Below are 22275 nucleotides of genomic sequence, written 5' to 3' on the forward strand. Positions count from 1 at the left end.
ACATAATCAAAGTAACCTTTTTGAGATCATGACAATGCTGAGTCATTAGAAGTGATTGGACCAGGGCTTTTGAATTCTTACGGTGATTGCTGTAACACTGTAGTGTGACAGTAGCTGCTCATCTCCACGTTAGTGGTGTAAAATAGACACCAAATGCTTTTTAAAATTAATAAAATAAATGAAACATTCAATCAGGGAATTCTTAGTTGTGTTGTTTTTACAATCAGTTCATTGAAAGAGGATGAGTGGAACAGCAGGGATGGTCTGGGAATTTCTCAGTCATGTCCCACTGACCAATAGAAGGCCTTGGCATATGACCATCTGAAACATAGGAGGTTCGTTCAGTAAGGCACTGAGCACATCAAGAGATGGAATTGGGAACATGTAGAGGCAAAGCTGAAGGTACTGCAAAAAGCACACAAACCTGCAAATGTTTCATCTGCCTGGCCCTACAGATATCACCTGACCTGCGTGCAGCAAATCTGCAGATCAGTGAATTGGACTTAGCAGTCGGGTCAGGATCAATTGAACCAGAGTGAAAACAAGTCATTCTTAAGTCCAAGGGACTGTCTAAGAAGACTGATGAAATCCTAAATTTGTAAGGGTCTGGAAAGGAATGATTTTAAGGAAGGCGATGGTACAATTATATTTTTTCTCATTAGAATGATGTTGCAAGAAGAGTAGAGGCTGTTTTGGCTGCATAGGAAAAATAAGGAAAGAAAATTAAGAAAAGCATTAAATTTCATTGTGGAATGTTCTCTTCCATTATTGTTTCTGATGTGCTTCGAATAATAATTTCCAACATTTGATACGCAAAACATACAATTGACCTAATTGCAAAGATACTGTCTGGCATCTTCATCCTTCCCCATTAGTATTGAATTTCTTCTAGTTCCATCGTCTTGGACATCAATCATGTTCTTTGCTGAGTGACGGGCAGACAATCCTTCAGCCATTAAAACTCTAAACTCTCAGATTCCACCCTCAACCTTCCTGTTTGCATTTCTTTCAGGTGAAAACCTACTTGTTGGAAGGTCTCATATTGTAATTCCTCCCGCTAGAACCTAGGAAGAAACATTAGACAAGGGAGTGAGTCATTAATCATCCAAACCTGTTCTGCCATTCAGTTAATCATGATAGCCCTTCATTGTGACTCAATCTAGCGACTTCATCCCAAGTTCATAAAGCTCTTATCTAACAAAAACTGATTCATATATCTAAATTTTTTTTTTAATGACCCAATCTCAGAAATGTTTGGAGATGAAAGATTCAGATTTCCATTTGATGATGATGTGCTTCCTGACATCTGAATGGCCTGGCATTTAATTTTAAAGTTAATCCCGCTTATTCTAGACTCTCCCACCAAAAAATGGAATTTCTTTCTCTCTAACTTCTCAAAACACTTAAATGCCTCCTTTAGATCTTCTGTATTGAAGAAAAATGAACTTAGCCTGTGCAACTTGTCCTCATAGAAAACATAGAACAATACAGCACGATGTTGTGCCGAACTTCTATCCTAGATTAAGCACCCATCCATGTACCTATCCAAATGCCGCTTAAAAGTCGCCAATGATTCTGACTCTACCACTCCCACGGGCAGCGCATTCCATGTCCCCACCACTCTCTGGGTAAAGAACCCACCCCTGACATCTCCCCTATACCTTCCACCCTTCACCTTAAATTTATGTCCCCTTGTAACACTCTGTTGTACCCGGGGGAAAAGTTTCTAACTGTCTACTCTATCTATTCCCCTGATCATCTTCTAAACCTCTATCAAGTCACCCCTCATCCTTCGCCGTTCCAACGAGAAAAGGCCGAGAACTCTCAACCTATCCTCGTACGACCTATTCTCCATTCCTGGCAACATCCTGGTAAATCTTCTCTGCACCCTCTCCAAAGCTTCCACATCTTTCCTAAAGTGAGGCGACCAGAACTACACACAGTACTCCAAATGTGGCCTAACCAAAGTCCTGTACAGCTGCAACATCACTTCACGACTCTTGAATTCAATCCCTCTGCTAATGAACGATAATACACCATAGGCCTTCTTACAAACTCTATCCACCTGAGTGGCAACTTTCAAAGATCTATGTACATAGACCCCAAGATCCCTCTGTTCCTCCACCTGACTAAGAACCCTACCATTAACCCTGTATTCCGCATTCTTATTTGTTCTTCCAAAATGGACAACCTCACACTTGGCAGGGTTGAACTCCATCTGCCACTCCTCAGCCCAGATCTGCATCATATCTAAGTCCCTTTGCAAATGACAAATGCCCTCCTCACTGTCCACAACTCCACCTATCTTCGTATCATCTGCAAATTTACTGACCCACCCTTCGACGGCACGGTGGCACAGTGGTTAGCACTGCTGCCTCACAGCGCCAGGGACCTGGGTTCAATTCCCGCCTCAGGTGACTGACTGTGTGGAGTTTGCACATTCTCCCTTTGTCTGCGTGGGTTTCCTCCGGGTGCTCCGGTTTCCTCCCACAGTCCAAAGATGTGCAGGTCAGGTGAATTGGCCATGCTAAATTGCCCGTAGTGTTAGGTAAGGGGTAGATGTAGGGGTATGGGTGGGTTGCGCTTCGGCGGGGCGGTGTGGACTTGTTGGGCCGAAGGGCCTGTTTCCACACTGTAAGTAATCTAATCTAATCTAATCTAATCGACTCCCTCATCCAAGTCATTAATAAGTCATCATCTAATCCCTTTCGCCTCGGTATCACTAGGTGAAACCAGTCTGAAGCTAATAGTTATCCTTCATGAGGCGTGCTCCGTACAAACAAATGCAGTCCTACTGATGGAATTTAACCAGAGTTCTGCAACAGTAATAGAACTTCCACCCTTTGTATTCCAGTCGTTTGGATAATGACCAATATTCAATCATCCTTCATTGGCTTTTTCCTCATCTCCGTGTCAATTTTTATCTGATTATATTCCTGTAGAGCCCCTTGGGACATTTTACATTACCCTTTAAATGTCTTTCTCCAGACACTCACAGTGACTAATTAACCGCTCAATCCATTTATACTTGTAGCTTCAATGTCCTTTAGTTAATAGATTTCAATACTCTCTTTTTACCTGACTTTCCTTTTCATCCCGATCTCCTCATGTGTAATTCATGTAAAATATAATTGACATTTTGCCTGCCTTGACCTTGTGCATTTGCCATCATTGTCTGGAAAGGTTCAGTGAGCTCGTCTCCAGCTCAACTCGTTTTCAAAGGATACAACTCCAATGTTGTTAACTTGTCCTCATAATTTAAATCCCTGGGTGCCTTAAATGATCATTGTTGCCTCTATATCCTGTCAGCTGTACAATGACCAACTTAAGAAGGTCTAGGTGCAATGATTCAGGATTTTGTAGCAGCTTTGTTCTACGTGCAACGACTCCACCCAACACGTCCCAAAGTGAACTGTTTTAAATGCCTTCTGAACGGAGGCCTTGCCTATTGGTAGTTGATTATTCCTATTCATCCCAATCTAATTGTCAGTCTGAATGGGTGTCCTTTCTTCCTGTTTTGAAGGATGCTAGAACACTGACAGCACTATTCCCAAGCAGAATGAGATGATTTAATTACTCACTCCAGCACATCTGTGAGTGACTGATATAGAGCTTCCAGGCACACTTCATATTACGAAACTTGTATGTATCCATCCATCATTTGTGACACTTTACTGGAGAATTCACTTGCTTTAGTCGGGAGGAGGTGCTGCAGTTTTGGCTATGAGTTCTGTTGGCTGCATTTTGCAGAACTCTTCTAAAATAGACAGACAGTCTAGACAGTTTACTGGCCTTGCACTGCTTTAAATAGATTCTATTTGCTGAGTAAATAGACTTTGTTTCAGCCCTGCCATAAATCTTGCCTCACCTCCAGCTCATTAGTTGATAAACTGGTGCCAATAGAGACACTGCTATTTGTTGGCAATTTCTGCACAGCTAAGAAGCATGTAGCACTGTGGACACATTTCATTGGTTTGTGTCATTCATCGAAGATAATTATTTTTACAAATAAATTGAATAAAAAAAAGATTTCGAGTTTACGATATCCTGCCAGGCGAGCTTTTGCTCGGGTAGCAAGCCCATCACCTTCCCGCAAACCTCGACCCAATCCCCATGAGGTGCGGCTGATGAGTAAGGCGCCCAGTAAGCGGCCAGCTGTTCTCCACTTAATGCCCTTAATCTGCTTCTATTGCCATAATAATCCAAGCAGTGGAATGGGAAGAACATTTTCTCATTCTAGTCGATGAAAGGCTGGGAAGAAAGTGGTAATGCATTTTTTTAGGGGGGTGTACTGCATGTGTCAGTCGCACATTTCCCCTGACCATACCCCCATACCCTCAACATGCCCAATCCCTCCCGATGAAAAAGGCACAGGACTGTCATATCTGTGACACTTCTTTGTCCAACTACGGGAAGCTCCAGCAGCAGGCACTATTGAGTTCTGCCAACGCTGGGACTGTAAGAGTGGCTGACAAACCTAGCTGGAGGTGCACAGAACTGACCCTCAGCCTGTTAAGGATGTCCTCAGTGTGTCAACAACTGGTGGAGACAAGCCCCATAAAACCCAAATCGGAGTTTTATAATGGACATCTCTTGTGAGTAAGAATTGTAAACCATTACACTGAGACCGTTTGGTCCATCAAGTCTATGCTGGTAGCTTTTTTCTTGTGAACTAAATTCCAGTTTGCTGCTAACCTCCATGTTTTTCTTTGTTAAGAACACCAAATTTGTTTTTAAAGGAAGTTATGGAGCCCGTTGCAACATTAGTTTGTGAAATGGAATGCGATACAATAGCCGTCTTTTATACAATGTTTTTCTAACCTGTTTAACTCATTATGTACTAACATTCAATTGATTAGGATGTTGGTTAGCTGGCTGAATTGCTGGTTTGTGATGCAGAGTGATGCCAACAGCGTAGGTTCAATTCCCACACCAACTGAAGTTACCATGGGAGACTCTCCTTTTCAACCTTGGATCTTGCCTGAGGCGCGGTGACCCTCAGGTTAAACATGCGAGGTCCAATGAGAGATGTCTCTTAAAACCATGGTGACTTCTGTTTGTGTAATTGGAGCCTGGTGTGCAGTGGCATACCACAGGGAACAATATTGAGTTTGTGATATTCGTAAATGACATGGATGAGAATGTTGGGGAGGGGGGATGATGAGTTGGTTTGCGGATTGTCTGGGTGATGGTCAGTGAGGAGGAAGATGTTAGGTAACAGCAAGATATAAACGGCTTGGTCAGGTGGGCAGATCAGTGGCAAATGGAATTTAATCCTGAGCAACGTGGGGCAAGACACTTTGGAAGATGGAACACAAGGGAATACTCAATGAATGGCAAGACACTACGAAGCTCAGGGGAACACAGTCATCTTGGGATGCTTATTGAAAGATCCCTGAACATGACAGGATAGGTTAATAGGGTAGTAAAGAAGGCATCTAGAGCATTTGCCTTTATCAGTTGTGGCATAGATTATAAAAGCAGGGAGATCATGTTGGAGTCAATAAAATATTGAGCTGAAAAAAACGCAGCAGGTCAGACAGCATTGGAGTAGCAGGAAAGTCGACGTTTCTGATCAGGACCCTTCCTGGTGAAGGGTCCTGACCCCGAAATGTTGATTTTCCTGCTCCTCTGATGCTGTCCGACCTGCCGTGTTTTGCCAGCTCCACATTTCGTCAACTCTGACTTCCAGCACCTACAGTCCTTGCTATCTCTGAGATCATGTTGGAGCTATACAGAACTTTGGTTAGGTGCCAGCTGGAGTACTATGTGCAGTACTATGGTCACCGTACTGGAGGAAGAATGTGATTACACTCGACTGGTTGCAGAGAAGATTGACCAGGATGTTGCCTGGGACGGAGTGTTTCAGCTATGAATAGAGGCTTGGATAAGCTCAGGTTGTTTTCTTTGGAGCAGAGAAGGTTGAGAGAGGACTTGAGTGAGGTGTATAAGATTATCATGGGCATGGGCAGAGTGGATAGAAAGCAGCTATTCATTTTAGGTGAAAGGTCAATAACAAAGGGGCGTAATTTTAAGGTGAAAGAAACCTTTTCCGGTCAGAGGATGGTGGGAGTCTGGAATGCACAGCCTGGGAAGTTAGGTGAGGTGGAAAACCTCACAAACTTTAATAAGTACTTGAATGTGATGACACTTCAAGAGCACATCCAAGGTTATCAGCCAAATGTAGGAAAGTAGGACTAGTGTAAGAAGTAGTGTAATTTTGGCAGTACAGACTCACTGGGCCAAAGGACCTCTTCTGCTCCATATGATTCTATGACACTGACTCACAGACCAATGGAAACAAGCTACCACTATTCATCTTGATCATATCCCTTCATGGCTTCGAAGAGCTCAATTTTGCTCATTCAGTTGAAAATGAATAGCTTTAAATTCTCAATGAACCGTTTTATAGCTGTGTGACCTCACATCCTGAGAATAATGGCAATCGGTGTGAAAACGATGAGAAATTGAACTTCGACTCTTCAGGTTCTAAAGCCATGTGTAGTAGCAAGCGGGAAATATTCGGGGAATCGGAGCTGAGCCTCCACAGTTGGTTTAATGTAAGATGCCAGCCATGGCTTGATGGTAGCATCCCTGCAGCAAACTGAGAGAACTGTGTGTTCAAGCTGCATTCCTGAGACTAACACGTAATCTCGGCTGGTATCCCAGTAGAGTACTGAGGAGTGCAATACTGACAGCACTGCTGGAGGGGCTATCTTTTGAATGAGACTGAGCCCCATCTTGCAAGACCCCATGGCACTATTTAAAAAAGAACAAACATTTCTCCCCAGAGTCCTGGCTGATATTTATCCCTCAACCCTCATCTCTAAAACCAGATTTAGTAATTATTCCTTGCTATTTATATAACCTTGGTGTGGGCAAATTGGCCACTTAATCCCAATGCTACTTCAATGGCTTCAAAACTAACTTTATTTGCTTTGGGACATTCTGAAGCAACGATATGAGCCACAGAAATTCAATTCTGTTCTTCAATGTAAAGGCAAGTTGTCATAGTGAACACAGGCAGGGAAGTTGAAATATAAAGTCTTTGAATTGACAGTGACATCAATTAGAAAAGCCCTCCATTTATAACAATACTTTCCCAGAGGCTGTTCCAGTCTTCTTACAATAGAAATGGTGAAAGGCGACCAGAGCCTTGACATAATCAAACCTACCACCGTTTCCAGGGAAGATTCCACCAGAGTTACTGCAGTCAGACCTTCACAGAACTTCACAGCCAGAATGTTTTAGAAACAGATTTCCACTTTTCCCATTGTGTACAGTTGGAAGACATTGTTTTCCAGACCGATCCCAGGGATGAATACAGTCCTCACCATGTTTTTTGTGTTCTCTTGCAGGTCTACTTGTCCTATGTCTATCCAAATGACTTCACTAGGCTCACTCATATGGAAACAGAGAATAAGTGTTTCTACCGGGAGAGCCCTTTGTATTTGGAAAAGTAAGGACCCATTAGTGAAGTTTAAAAATGAGAATGCAAGAGGCATTAGATTGAAACAACAGTGCAACAGAAAAGCATGTATTTATTTTATAAAGCATTGAATAGGAAGAATTATTTGGCTTTGAGGCAAAGTTGAGGATTAATCCATTGAACTGGAATTCAGGTTGTTTGCAAGCCCATTCTATTTTGCCTTAAATGCATAAAATATTCTGTCTTTGCTGCTTTTGTGCTGCTTGTGTCAATTAATCTGACACCCTTTAATAAAATCATCAAGGGCCTTATAATTTGAGTTGCTAACTGTCCTCTTTTGGAGTAGGTTTTGGTATTTAATTGGGCTGTGAGTAAATTCTAAAATGTAACCTTGACTTCACAGCCTACGTGCTTTCTACTTCTTTGGTTGACTCCTGAGCAGCCCCATCTTTAAAGATGCCTCCCAACTAGTATAAAAAGAACTGCAGCTGCATTGTGAACCTTTAGCCACAACCACTCCTTCAGCGACCCCTCATGCCTGTTTCAAACAAGAGTCAATAGAATAGATATGGTAGAAGCCGTCGTTCCTTTATTTGCATGCAGTTAATACCCATATGTTTCTTTTGTAACTAAACTGGCCCCCAAAATTGGCAGGAAGGCTGGGATGCCATGGACCACACTTCCTAGTACTCATCTGGGGTGAAATCGGTTTTGGGAGCGGCTCAGTGGTTAACACTGCTGCCTCACAGCACCAGGGGCCCGGGTTCAATTCCAGCCTTGGGCGACTGTCTATGTGGATTTTGCATACTCTCGCGTGTCTGCATGGGTTTGCTCCGGGTGCTCCTGATTCCTCTCACAGTCTGCGGTTGTGCAGGTTCGGTGGATTGGGCCATGTTAAATTGCCCATAGTGTCCAGGGATGTGCAGGCCAGGTGGATTAGTCATGAGAAATGCAGGGTTACACGGATAGGATGGGTCTGTGTGGAATGCACTTCAGAGGGTCCGTGTGGATTCAATGGGCCGAATAGCCTGCTTCTACACTGGAGGGATTCTATAATTCCATGATCTGTTCCTCTGCCTGACAGCCCAACAAGAGGATGGAGGGCATTTTGGAAAGCCAAGGCCTGTCTGTTTCTCTTCAAATAAAAAAAAAGTTCATTTCATTCCCCAGAAACCTTTCTGAATTATGATGTATGGGTGTTTGGTTAGTAATGTTGTCAGCAATGTATCAACAGCAAACATTGCCCACACAAGCCATATTCTACTGAGTGCTCCTATCCCCATCAGACTTTGCAACCTGTTTTTCCTATGTTATACTTAAACTGGCATATATTAAATACACAAAGTATATTCTGCAGTTCCCATCAAACAATTGCCTGAGTAAAGTAATATCAAAACCTCATCTTTGCTTCAAATCCTACAGCTAAAAATGCAAACAAAGGCACTCAGAAACTCATAACGTAATTGAACATTTCTGCAAATTAAAATAGTGAAGATTAAATTTTATAATTAGCTATAAATGTGTAAGATTTTCACTTGGGGACAGAGTGATGATTAAATTTGTTTGCACATCTCTCGCTTTCTCACTGATCTGTGACTTGCATTACAGATTTCTTATCAATAATCAGCAGCATGAGGATAGCTAATTAGATTATGGATGTATGGATTTTTTTTGAAACACTGTGGATGAATTTATTTACTGTACATAAATATATTTCCTCTTCATTGTCTGTCATCATCTCAACAACATGGTAGCAGCTTTGATATGAAATAGTGGCAGGATTTAAGTGTAAATGAAGTTCTGTAGGTATGTTGCAAGAGAGAGTAAATTGAAATATTTCTCCTCTTATCAAGCTTCCTTCATTCTTATCCATCATATCACAGTTATATTGATATTTTTGAGATTAGTCCCTTAAATATATTTCTTTCCACAATTGAATTTGCATCACAAGCAACTGAAGCTTTGTAACTCAGACCTTGGAGTGTGCAAGTTCATAGCTCCTTGAAAGTGGAGTCACAGGTAGATAGGATAGTGAAGAAGACGTTTGGTATGCTTTCCTTTATTGGTCAGAGTATTGAGTACAGGTGTAGTGAGGTCATGATGCAGCTGTCCAGGACATTGGTTAGGCCACAGTTGGAATATTGCATGCAATTCTGGTTTCCTTCCTATCGGAAAGATGTTGTGAAACTTGAAAGGGGTTCAGAAAAGATTTACAAGGATGTTGCCAGGTTTGGAGGATTTGAGCTATAGGGAGAGGCTGAACAGGTTGGGGCTGTTTTTCCTCGAACGTCAGAGGTTGAGGGGTGACCTTATAGAGGTTTACAAAATCATGAGGGGCATGGATAGGATAAATAGACAAAGTCTTTTCCCTGGGGTCAGGGAGTCCAGAACTAGAGGGCATAGGTTTAGGGTGAGAGGGGAAGATATAAAAGAGACCTAAGGGGCAACTTTTTCACACAGAGGGTGGTACATGTATGGAATGAGTTGTCAGAGGAAGTGGTGGCGGCTGGTACAATTGCAACATTTAAAAGGCATTTGGATGGGAATATGGGTAGGAAGGGTTTGGAGGGATATGGGCCGGGTGCTGGCAGGTGGGACTGGATTGGGTTGGGATATCTGGTCGGCATGGACAGGTTGGACCGAAGGGTCTGTTTCCATGCTGTAGATCTCAATTACTCTACACTTTGATTCAAAACTTCTGTCCTTTCTCTCCCAATAGATTTGGATTTTACAAGTACATGAAGATGGATGAAGAGGAAGACAAGCCATTCATGTTTGACAATCCAGAGGGTAAGCCAGTGGTTACTCAGAACTGAGTAGAACTGAGTATGGCAGCCAACGGGTCAATGTTGATGTTTATGCTTCACATGAGTATACTCCCACTTCAATTCCTATCCACAAATTCTTGGATTCCTTTCTCCTGCAATGTACTTCTTAAGCTAACGTCAAAGTAAATACAAGGAATACTGGATATGCTTCTTTGGTCTGCTCTCGAAAGGAGAGACATTTTGAATTAATTGATATGTGTCCATTATTGGTGGCATCATATACCATTTGCATGAAACTATACAGAGCCTAGATCAAATACAGAATAGAAATCTCTCTGTAATGCCCCCATCATAATTCAGATATAAAGTCTAAATACTTTCAATAGAGAGATAGCTGCAAATTCCAATACAGTCATCTGTGAAGAACCTCAAAATAAAATTTCAGGAGTCACAGCTGGTCAAGATAAATGGGAGAAACAGGATCTCGGATTTACGAATAGAGATAGAATGTAATTAAAAGCCAGGAAGTTATCTTAAATATAAATGGAATTATGAATGTATTTCAGCTGAAGTATTGTGTCCCATTCTGTGCACTGCGGTTTTGAAGGGTTTGAGGTTTTGAGAATGAGAACTCGCTCTACATGGATAGATTGGACAAGCTGTTCTTTTTAGGTAATGGAAGGTTGGGAGGAAATTTAATCCAGGCATTTACAATCCTGAGAGTTCTAAACAGAGTAGGTAGGAAGAAACTGTTGCTGTTCGTGGAAAAATGTGAACCATAATATACCGAACTAAAATAATTAGCAAAATAGCCATCGGCAACATGTGGAAAATCTAGAAAAAATAGTGATGGGGGCAGATTCATTTGCAGCCTTTGAAAGAGACTTGGATAAATACCTGAAGAGTGAAAAACTACAAAGAAAAGGGAGAGAGACATAGGACGGGGTGAGTTGCTTCTTCTGCGTTGTAGATGCTCTCTCATTTGATGACTAATTGGAAAATGGTTCATATTGAGTTATAAAAAAAACAAATAACTCCAAACTCTACCAGAAAGAAAAAGTAAACCAAAAAAAATGTAAAAGCAAACACTGAAAGGCAAATTGGCGTTGTTGTGATAACGCAACCTCATTAACATTTGTTAGCAAGCATTTCAGTATTTATAAACCAGCGAAAACTTACTTGATATCCTTGTGACTCAGTCTCTTAAACTTATTATGGTTTAACTTATTCACAGAACTCACATAATTTCAAAGTATTTTCTTGCTTAAAGAGCATTTCTTATTCTGCCAGAATGATCAGCCATTGAAATGGGCAAGAACAAAAATGGCTGAATTATCCCCCCATCTACAGCCATTACTGGGGTCCCAAAACCCATGGTAAAATCATGCCCACCGTTTTTACATACAACTGGATGCAAAAGAGAGATGCCCCACCAAAGTGGGCACCGTACCATCACTGATTACAGCACTATAGAAACTGCAAAGCCACAAAATAATATGGATTTCCAGCCAGTTTTACTACAGCTCATGAAGGATACCTGTGCTGATCCGGAAAGGCTGAGCATGCATTTATGTGCAGTCCCTGTGACTGGCGTTCTTTAAGGGGCCAGTTATCCAGATGCAAGCAAGGTGCCCTCTCCTTAATTCTGCTGTTGGAAAGTTGGGGTGGAAGTCCTGGAGATTGTTTTCAGAGATTTGTCGATGAGTTTATGCATCCATTCAGGAAGGACAGAGGGGTTTGTCACCTGTAGTCTGCAAGGTGTTTGGGAATTGTTGTTGCAGCATCAGGGTCTATAAGATGACCAACTAATGCAGCTAAAATAACCTGTCACCCTTTATTTACACATGGAGAGTCCTTGATACTGATCCAGCTTCCTCAGAGCCAGCTCTCAGAGTGAGCCAAACTTCTGACCCTCCTGTTTATATCTGTCAGCCCGGGCTCCCTGATTGGACAGACTTAACTGCCCCAATCAGAGAACTCCTATTCTATGAGGTCCACCTGGCCGATCTCATTACAAACACTACAGCAACAGAGTGGGAATGCTCTGCAAATCGGGCAGAGGAGCAGCGCCCTCCACAGAAAGCTTTACCCACCACAACTTTCATGTCGACGAGAAGTGGGCAACATCTCCAAGTATCCCACCTATTGACATATCCAGGAGCCAACAGGAGAGACACAATGTAAGTAGGGTGAGAGGGCAAAAATTTAAAGGGACCTAAGGGGCAATGTTTTCACGCAGAAGGTGGTGCATGTATGGAATGAGCTGCCAGAGGAATTGGTGGAGGCTGGTAGAATTATAACATTTAAAAGGCATCTTGATGGGTATTTGAATAGGAAGGGTTTAGAGCGATATGGGCCAAGTGCTGGCAAATGGCACTGGATTTGTTTAGGATATCTGGTCAGCTTGGATGAGTTGGAAGAAGAGTCTGTTTCCATGCTGTACATCCCTATGACTCTATGTGAAGTTACCACATTGCTGATGGTGGACTGAACCATTGATTACATGGACATGCTCCTTTGGGTAGAGGTATGGAAACTTCAAGGGTTATTGCTCTACTAATGTGTAGTTGGTATGCAGTCGTGCACAGTACACCACATCCTGAATAACTGCTATAATAGTGGCATCTATAATATCTTCAATCTGAGGAAGTCTGTAGTTCTCACTCTCATGGCTTCTCCAAGAACAAGTTGCTTGAGGATGAATAATAAGGCCCCCCCCTCCCCCCCACCTATCCTCCCATCCCAACCCACTCTGCACAGTGCTCATGTTTTCTCTCTACTAGACAATAGCAATGGGCAAAAACTGAGACCCATCAGAAACACCTTAATGCAGCTGATTTGCATGCTGTTGAGCAACTTCTGGTGCCAGGGTGGCTCTGAGGGATCCCTGCAGTACATTTCTGACAATATCTCCACGTGTCTGGTAGGCTGCTCAGTCCTTCACTCCATTGCATCATGAAGGGGCAGCCATCACCACAGGAGCGCAGAAGCAACCTTGGGCGAAGGAAGAGACGTGGTGACATATGCTGTATTCAGTGTGCTAGGGGCTCTTGCTCAACCTCTGCTTCCATTAAACTAGATTCTTTTAGCCTCATTGTTCCTCTACACTTCCCCTCACCACTAATCTGGGAATCTCCCTTACAGTGTCCGCTTGGCCAAGACCGTCAATGAAGGCAGGCAGCAGCAAACTCTCTGTAACATTCTTATCCAAAGACATGTTCGTTTGTCCAAATGAAGTGAATGATTCTCCTAGTACGTTTCCCTAGCACCTGTTTTGTGAGTAATCCTGCCTGTCCTAGTGTTTTCAAGCAGTGCTCTCTCAGCATGACCACTGACTTTCACTGAGATGTCCTTGCAGGAGCCCTTGACCAGCTCTCGGTGCTGAGGACTTTGCCTCAGTGGGTAAGCAGTAGGTTGGACAGCATCTGCAGCCTGGGCTGACTGGTTGACAAGAGGGTCATTGGCAGAAATGCTGCCCCCCACTGAGAAAGGGCTGCAGATGGGTGCTCCACGTCAGTGGTAGCAGTAACCCGAGTGTGGGCGACAGTAAGTGTGGAAGCTGAGGCCCCAGTCTGCCCTTCTGCTGCAGTGCTGAGCCATTGGGTGGCCTCTGGCTGTGCTGCACTATACATTAGGGCTGTTGCATTGTGCCCAGTTATGTACAGAGTTGGCCATCACTTCTATGCAGGAAAGGATGAGTTCCAAGCTCTAGCTATTCCATGTGCCACAGTGGATCCAGATGCTTCCATTTTCCTTTGTACTGACAGAAAGCTGCCTGGCAGTCCTGCTTCTGCCTCAAATGTTTCGCTGTGCATTCTCTACATGGGCCGTCCCACCAGAGTCCTCACCTGGGATCTGTCTCAGTCAGAGCTGTCCCTAACCTCTCTCCCTGGGGAGCTGATGTGCTCACTATCCATTCCCCACAGGTGTAGTGACCCATCATGTGCAGGGCCGGACTCTGCGCAAGCTTCTAAAGGTTCAGCAAAGCTGCTGTCTGAACTGGGAGCTGCAAGTGATGAGACTAGGCCTTCATCATTCAGGATTAGTGGTGCTGGAAGAGCACAGCAGTTCAGGCAGCATCCAACGAGCAGCGAAATCGAAGTTTCGGGCAAGAGCCCTTCATCAGATTCCTGATGAAGGGCTCTTGCCCGAAACGTCGATTTCGCTGCTCGTTGGATGCTGCCTGAACTGCTGTGCTCTTCCAGCACCACTAATCCAGAATTTGGTTTCCAGCATCTGCAGTTATTGTTTTTACTTCATCATTCAGGGGCCGCTGCTCTCTGTCCTCCTCCTCCTCCTGCTGCACACAAGGCAGTTCTTGTGAACCTGAAAATAGAAAATCAGACAGGAAACGTCGATGTCAGGGAAGGGCAAGAGAGTCTGAGGCACAGCACAGCGAGCTCATCAAGTCAGGTAACAGAGGGAGATTGAGCTGGGAACTGAGTTGCAGGAACTTACACTGGTTTATATCAGTGTTGCTGGATGATAAGGGCTGTGCCACAGCATAGCTGCTATACAGAGAAGCCTGTCTCCTGTCAAGCTGACTGTGTCCCTCGCCTCCACCTATTGCACCTTTGTTCTTATGACACCTCTCCTCGATGGAGGGCAGAAGGTCAATGACTGTGCTTGGTGTTTGGGTAAGGTGTCTGCCAGTGGTACGTGGAGGCAGTGAAAGGTGGGTGTGAGATGTGGGACCAGTAGAGTCTCTGAAATGCAGGGGTGAGTCCTGAATGCTTCGAACTGCTGGTGAATGGCAGATGGGGATGGTGGTGAATTAAGCAAGCTGGCAGTCAGTGGTGGGGTGGATTTGAAATTCCCTTTGAAGGTGCATTCATTGACTATGGGGAGATCATTAAATTTCTTCCAGCCTTGCAGCCTAATCCTCATGGCCATACTTCTGGGGTTCTACACTTTCGGCGCCAGTTTCCACTCACTTTGAAAGGTGTTCCCCTTTGTAGATTTTTTTTTCCCTCAGCGGTAGGTCAGAGTTAGCAGTTGTTAAAATTATAAACGTAAGAAATTGAATTTGGATGTCCTACATCTACCTTGAGTGTGCACACGGGTTTGGCGTGTTCAATGACTCAGTTGGAAAACTCAAGTGGGTGTTAATCAATATAAAAATAACACGGCTGTTTGAGTGACGGGGATAGAAGCCGTTCATTTGGAAGAGCGCTTCTTGAACAGCGAAAAAAATAAATAAAAATATGCATCTGGGTTTTGTGAAGTCATGCGGCGGGGGTGGGGGGGGGGAAGAGAGTTGACTTCTTCAACTGACCAAAAAAAGTATACGGGTGATGGGGAGAGAACGTGTTCACTTGTTTTTAAAGAGCAAAAGCAGTTCTGAATGTAACTTAAACTAAAATGTGATTTGCGTCAGAAGAAAATGTGCAATCCAAAGATGTGCAGGTCAGGTGAATTGGCCATACTAAATTGCCCGTAGTGTAGGTAAGGGGTAGATATAGGGGTATGGGTGGGTTGCGCTTCGGCGGGGCAGTGTGGACTTGTTGGGCCGAAGGGCCTGTTTCCACACTGTAAGTAATCTAATCTAATCTAATCTAAACACGGCCTCTCTTCTACCATCACCCTGCATGACTAAAGCCAGCAAAATCACATCCAGAGACCCAGACAATGTCCAGCTGGGGGAGTTTGAATTCAGTAAGTATCTGAAATTCAGAGTCTAGTGATGACCATGGATCCATTGTCAATTGTCTAAAAAACCCATCTGGTTGACTAATGCCCTTTAGGGAAGGGAACTGCCATCCTTACCCAGTCGGGCCTACATGTGTTTGAGTGTTTGTCTGCTAGTGGTACATGGAGACAGTGAAAGGTTGCTGTGGGCCTGGAGTTAGATGTAGGCCCGACTGGGTAAGGATGGCAGTTCCCTTCCCTAAACCCCCATGTTTCGGAGACTCTATTGGTCCCACACCTCACACCCACCTTTCACTGCCTCCACTGGCAGACATCCCATCCAAACACTGTGCACAGTCACTGACCTTCTCTGGGCAATCAGGGATGGGAAATAAATGCTTGCCCAGCCAGTGATGCCCTCATCCTGTGAATGAATAACAGAAGAAAGAAAAATGGGAACTCTCTCTCTCTCTCTCTCTCTCTCTCCCTGTTCCATTAACTCCTTTTCCAATGGTAGCACTGGCTTTCCTTCAGTGCATCTTCCCTTTGAAAAGAAAGACTGCCTTTTGGAGCTGAGGACTTACTGGACAGTGCCTTAGAATACTGTTAGGCTACGTGTCAAGAGTATGGTCAACCCATAGCATAGTCTGCCCTGAGCTGTTCACTTAAACTGTTCAAATTAGGAGACAGCGCAATTGTAATCCATGACTTGGATGTCTGGAAATGGATGCAAATGTAATTTTGAATCCAGTTCTTTTATATTGTGGTACTGCTCTATCACTTCCAAACAGTCATTTTCTTTTTCTCTCTGTAATTTGGGTTCTATAGATTTCCCAGAAGAATCGGAAGGCATAGACACTGAATCCATACTCAGTGATAGTCAGGTAACGTGGGGCAAGAGTAATGTGAGAGATCGTGAAAATGGCAGCCTCGATCAGGACCAAGTGACTGCCGAGAGGAAACCTTTGCCGTTGGCGGCGGAAAACAGGAATGGCCTTGATGATGACGCGTTCGGCCATAAGAAAAGGTCAACGTCCAGAAAGCATCATGCTGTGCAATTGCAAAAGAAGGCCTTCAATCCAATTCCTCAGGGAGATAATGTGCCCCCATCTGCGGCTGCCTACGACAGTCAGGAAACGGGCATCTTTCACAAGCTAAGCAGCAGGCGGAGCAGGTCCCTGACCTGGGCAAAGTTCATCCCGGAAGAGTTGAGTAAGAAGCCGGCCAACCAGTCAGCTCTGTCCAAGCTGGGGAAAGGGAGCGTGCTCAACTTGCAGCCCCAGATTTCTATCCCTTTCGTCCCCAGCAAAACCAAGCAGTTTTTGAGTAACTCGGCTCATGCTGGGCTCCATAAAAAAAGATTTGGCGAGCCCAAGAAGCTGCAGAACAAAATCTACGTGACCAGGCCCCAGGAGAAAAAGAAAAGGACACTGCAGGCTGAGAAGACCAAGGAGTTGTTCCCCGGAATGAACGTTCTTCCCAGCACAAAGATCGTGGGACTGCCAGACACAGGTACAGAGAGGAAAATGGTCTTGATGTCAAGGGGGAGGAAAACAACACCGTACCTCAGGAATAAAATCTTTTGGTTCAATAGCAACACCTCGCAGGAGGAGGGGGAGGTGCCAGATACCAATAATGGCGCACTCCGCAGTTCAACCACCCAAAAGAGAAATTGGAAGGCACTGCAAGAAAATCTGGAGCAGCCTCAGGGTGACAGGAACAGAGACAGCGTAGTGGCAACACCCGAAATCCACCTTCTGAGTGAGGAGGTCTTGGGCAAGGAAGAGGCCGCGCTGCATGATGAAGGAAAGGATCTCAAATCACCCGGCGTTGCTGTTGGCGATGGCGCTGAAGAGACGCCCTACTGGAAGCCTGACGATCTGAGTGAGTCACAACAAACCTATACCGACCAGTTTGAGGTGACCGATGATGGAATGTCAGATTACAGTTATGAGGATCCTGAGCCACAGAGAGGCTGGACAGAGGAGACCATAAACTGGCAACGGACGTTCAGCGTCAGCGCCATGGATTTTGAGCTCCTGCGGTCGGACTGGAATGACCTCCGGTGCAACGTTTCAGGCAACCTGCAACTGAGCGAGAGTGAGGTGGTGGACGTTCTCGCCCAGTACATGGAGAAGCTGAATGAGAAAAATGGCGGGTAAATATTTTCAGAGTGCTCTGATGTACATCTTATGTGTTGGAAACTCTTGTTCTTTCTTGCCATGTTCTCCTTAAAGGTTGCCAAATGATAATCCTAGTTCTGTTACTAAAAATGTAGAATCATAGAATCCCTAAAGTATGGGAGCAGGTCATCACATCTGCACTGACCCTCTGAAGAGCATCCTACCCCTACCCATCCCATCCCCATAACCCTGCATTTCCCATGCTAATCCACCTAACCCGAACATCTTTGGACTGTGGGAGGAAACCAGTGCACCCAAAGGAAACCCATACAGACACGGGGAGAATGTGCTAACTCCACACAGGCACCCAAGCCTGGAATTGAACCCAGGTCCCTGAGGCAGCAGTGCTAACCACTGAGCCACCGTGCCACTGTACCTTAATCCTGATGGAATTTATTTTCCTGCCTTTCTCTGATCTCCAAGTGCAGCAATGCAAATGGTCTTACTGCTGAGGAAAATAGCATGTCATGGATTGATGTTCTAGGCACTAGGAAACAAATTGGTATTACTTACATGTCGGAGTGATGAAAGACCATTTTTGCAATCTATTGTTGGGCTGGATGGGAGATGTAGGAGTGCAATGGATCTGCACTTTGTCCTGGAGCTTATACTGTAAGAGGGTGATGCAAATAAACTTCTGTCTTTGAATTCCCCAACTGGATCAGTACATATCCCCTTTTGAACATTGTTCCCCCACCTCTGTCACCAAGGAATACACCATCCTCCTAGAGTACGAGTAAAATGAGTGCTGGAGCGTTAATGATGTGAAGGAAATTGGAAAGAAAGGGGGGGGAAAGCTCCTGGAAAACACACTCTCATGCCTTTGTGTTGGATGCTCATTTTAGCAACAAGGTGTGAAAGGTCAACTTCTGTAAAGGGAGCCATGCCCTTTGTAGGAACTGACACAAAACAATAAAACAAATGTATGTAGCAGAATTGAAAAAGGGTCACATGACCCGAGGCACTAACTCTTGAGTTTTCTACATAAATGCTGCCAGACCTGCTGAGTTTCTCCAGCAATTTCTGTTTTGATTTCTGACTTCCAGCATCTTTTGGGTTTTTTTTGTTAAATGAATTTATGTGTTTACCTTATGCTCAACAATGTGGCGTCATACTGTTTAATAGTGGATTGATGCTAACCTAAGTTTAGCAAGGAAATATTGAGACAATTTTAAGACAATTGTTGGAGCATTTCTTTTCAGCATCAACAGAGAATACATATACATAACCTTGAAACTTCTTCAACATCAACCACGTATGTTTGTTCAGCTTCCTAATATCCAATGGTAGTAATATCTTCAAATCATACCTGTACAGCTTCCCAGTGAAAATATCATCAACAATTAGCTCTAAATTAAAAGTAAAATCATTCAATTAGTTGGGAGGACAAAATGGGAGAAAATTCAATTCTCCAAGTGTTCTCCTTTAGAGAGGTGATTGCCTGATGCCCAGAGACTCTGAAGGGCCAATGTCTGGAAACGGATGTACTGACTGTCGATAGGGTGTCTGCTCTACTTGAACGGTGACATTGGTCAGAGGCCCAGTTAATTTTCATATTCAAACTTCATTTGAATGCAACTTGGCAATTGCAAAGATGGCATCTCAACCAATTAGATTGGCACTGAAAGAATCCTTTAAATGGGAGGCACACCATTCAAAGACAGTTAGTGAAAAACTTTGGCTGTCGGTTGGTAGCATTCCTGCCTCTGAGCCAGAAGGTTCTGTGTCCAAGTTCCACCACAAGACTTGAAAGGTGACCGCAATCAGGATGTGGCCTATTAGGTTGTGAATCCTTTCAATATTCCAAGTTATTCTCCAAAGGGCAAAAGACTGTGAAAAGTATTGAAGCAAGAGGCAAAATGCCGTTACCTAGATCCTTCTTCTACTGATACCACTGCCCCTTTGCAGATGCTCATAAACAGGATTGTTGTGTTTTACCTCCTGTCATCCAATAGCATGTTAGTAGCCAATGGCCAGAGTCCTACTAAGCAGGTCAATGCCAGACTCATTATTCTAAGGACTAAGGTGCACTGCAAGAACTTAAAGAAACAATAAACTTCATGAGTGCTTAGGGTGGCTAACCACTCCACATTCCACCCCCCCCCCCCCCCCCCCCCCACCCCACACACACCCTTCCAACCTCCTCCTGGGTTGTCACAGAATCTTCAGAAGTTAAAGATTTATGTTGCGAGCAACTCAGAAGGAACATCAGAGAGGCACAAAAATATTTTCAGTTTGTTTTTACATTAGACTAGATTCCCTACATTGTGGAAACAGACCCTTCGACCCAACCAGTCCGCACCGACACTCCGAAGAGTAGCCCACCCAGATCCATGTCCCTCTGACTCATGCACCTAACACTACGGGCAATTTAGCATGGCCAATTCACCTGACCTGCACATCTTTGGACTGTGGGAGGAAACTGGAGCACCCGGAGGAAACCTACACAGACATGGGGAGAACGTGCAAACTCCGCACAGTCACCCGAGGCTGGAATTGAACCTGTGAGGCAACAGTGCTGAGCCAAATATCGAGCATCATTGAAAAATGCTATTTGATATAATGCAGTCATTGGAGGCACGTGATGTTCCCTCTCAGAATGAGCTTGGCCAAAGTTGGCAGCAACTCCATAGCTTCCAAGTTGAGACATCATTCCACAACTCTCTCTTTTTCCTGTGCAGCTTTGGCACATTTTCACTACAGCAGGGTCAATCCTTCCATTCTGCCAATTTCCAAACTTCTGCCCCAACAGGACGGTCAACATTTCCATCTCTCCACGTACACACACAGAATCAGCTGCTTTTCTGAAATCAATGTTCCCCTTTCCTCTCCACACCCACATCTTGTTTTTCTCATCGTATGCACTGTACTATGTTGCCTCAAAGGAAGGAATAGTGTAAGAACACAAGGAGATTCTGCCAGGTTACAAACTCTGATAGCAATAGATGAAGTCACCAGCAGAGAGAGGGGACACAGCATTGTATTGGCATGGCTGGAAGTCACACAGCAGAGTGTTAGGGCACCTTTCATTTCTTTACATTTCCTGCCAAATTCTTTCACTCATATACACAACAACCCCTGCAGAGCCACACTTCCTCATCATTACCAATGTTCTATTAATGCCTGTTCAGTTTCTGTGAGGGTTTGCAAACAAAAATAGCATCGGACATTATCACAACCACTTTTCATCTTAGAAGTCTTATAGTTTTCCAGGTGGTCCTTACTCCTGAAGAGGTTTTGTTTGACATCTTTGCCTAAACATTCCCTCACTTTGGGTATTATTTGTAGACCTACACCACCTAAAACATATAATTTCCTTTTCCATTGAAGTCTGGTTCTTATTCCTCATTAGATTTTTTAACCTTTGTCTGTACGCATCTGACACTAACACATATGAATTAGGAACAGCAGTTCTCACTATATGAAAAGCACTAGACTGTAGGTTAAAAAGAGACAAATACACTTGGAATCATAGAGGTCTACAGCACAGAAAAAGGCTCTTTGGCCCATGGAGTCTGTGCGGTCAATGAATAAACGCCTAACTAATCTAATATTGTTCAGCAATTGGTCCATTGACTTGAATGCATTAGCATCGCAAGTGCACACATAAATACTTCTTAAATATAATGAAGGTTTAAGTCTCTACCATCCTCATCCCCATTTTCCCACTTTCTCCCTGTAACCCTTCATCACCTTGATACTCAAGAACCTATCTCAGTCTTAAATATGCTTCTGTTTGTGATGGACAATCAGAAAGGAGGAAAGCTGTACTTGGGACCATGGTTGGCTGTGCTGAAAACATTAAGGTCTGGGGTGTTTGGTGGGGGGGTTGGAGTTGGAAAGACATGGAAGAAGGTGTTCAGGCCCCAAAATTCTTGAACTCAATATTGAGTCCTGAAGCCTTTGAAGTCCTTCTGTTTGCTCAACTCCCTTTCTCTTCCTCACTGGACCCGGAACTCTGCTTTCCCACCACAGATGATGCCAGATCTCCTGAGTTTTTCTAGCACTTCCAGTTTTTGTTTCAAAGACTTTTCTGTTCATTTGCTCTTTGGAAGTCAAATTCAAGTGTTCTCTTTTTTCAGTTCAAGCTGCCTTATATACAGTTGAATTCTGGCCCATTCAACATAAATGACATTAAGATCACTCTGTTCTTTGTCAAGGTTCGGGTGTTTGGCAACACTTGACAGTTACTGCATTTTTATCCCCTACTTTTAAATCCACTCCTAACTGCTCTGCTACTGTTGTGACACTGTTGGAAAGCATCTGT

At 43.9% G+C, this 22275-nt stretch overlaps 1 protein-coding gene across 5 annotated transcripts in view; it reads left to right on the plus strand.

Annotated features, from left to right (window-relative positions):
- The window catches only part of LOC140493483 (N-acetyl-beta-glucosaminyl-glycoprotein 4-beta-N-acetylgalactosaminyltransferase 1-like), a 687601-nt gene that overhangs the window by 618290 nt on the left and 47036 nt on the right, over positions 1 to 22275 (plus strand). For all 5 annotated transcript variants that reach the window (XM_072591967.1, XM_072591965.1, XM_072591968.1 and 2 more), the window contains 3 exons: positions 7359 to 7459; positions 10149 to 10219; positions 16654 to 17983. In XM_072591967.1, coding sequence (XP_072448068.1) covers positions 7359 to 7459; positions 10149 to 10219; positions 16654 to 17983 — 1502 coding nt within the window. The remainder of the gene's footprint in view (positions 1 to 7358; positions 7460 to 10148; positions 10220 to 16653; positions 17984 to 22275) is intronic.

This window comes from Chiloscyllium punctatum, chromosome 22 (genome assembly GCF_047496795.1).
Source record: "Chiloscyllium punctatum isolate Juve2018m chromosome 22, sChiPun1.3, whole genome shotgun sequence".
NCBI classification, from domain to species: Eukaryota; Metazoa; Chordata; class Chondrichthyes; order Orectolobiformes; family Hemiscylliidae; genus Chiloscyllium; species Chiloscyllium punctatum.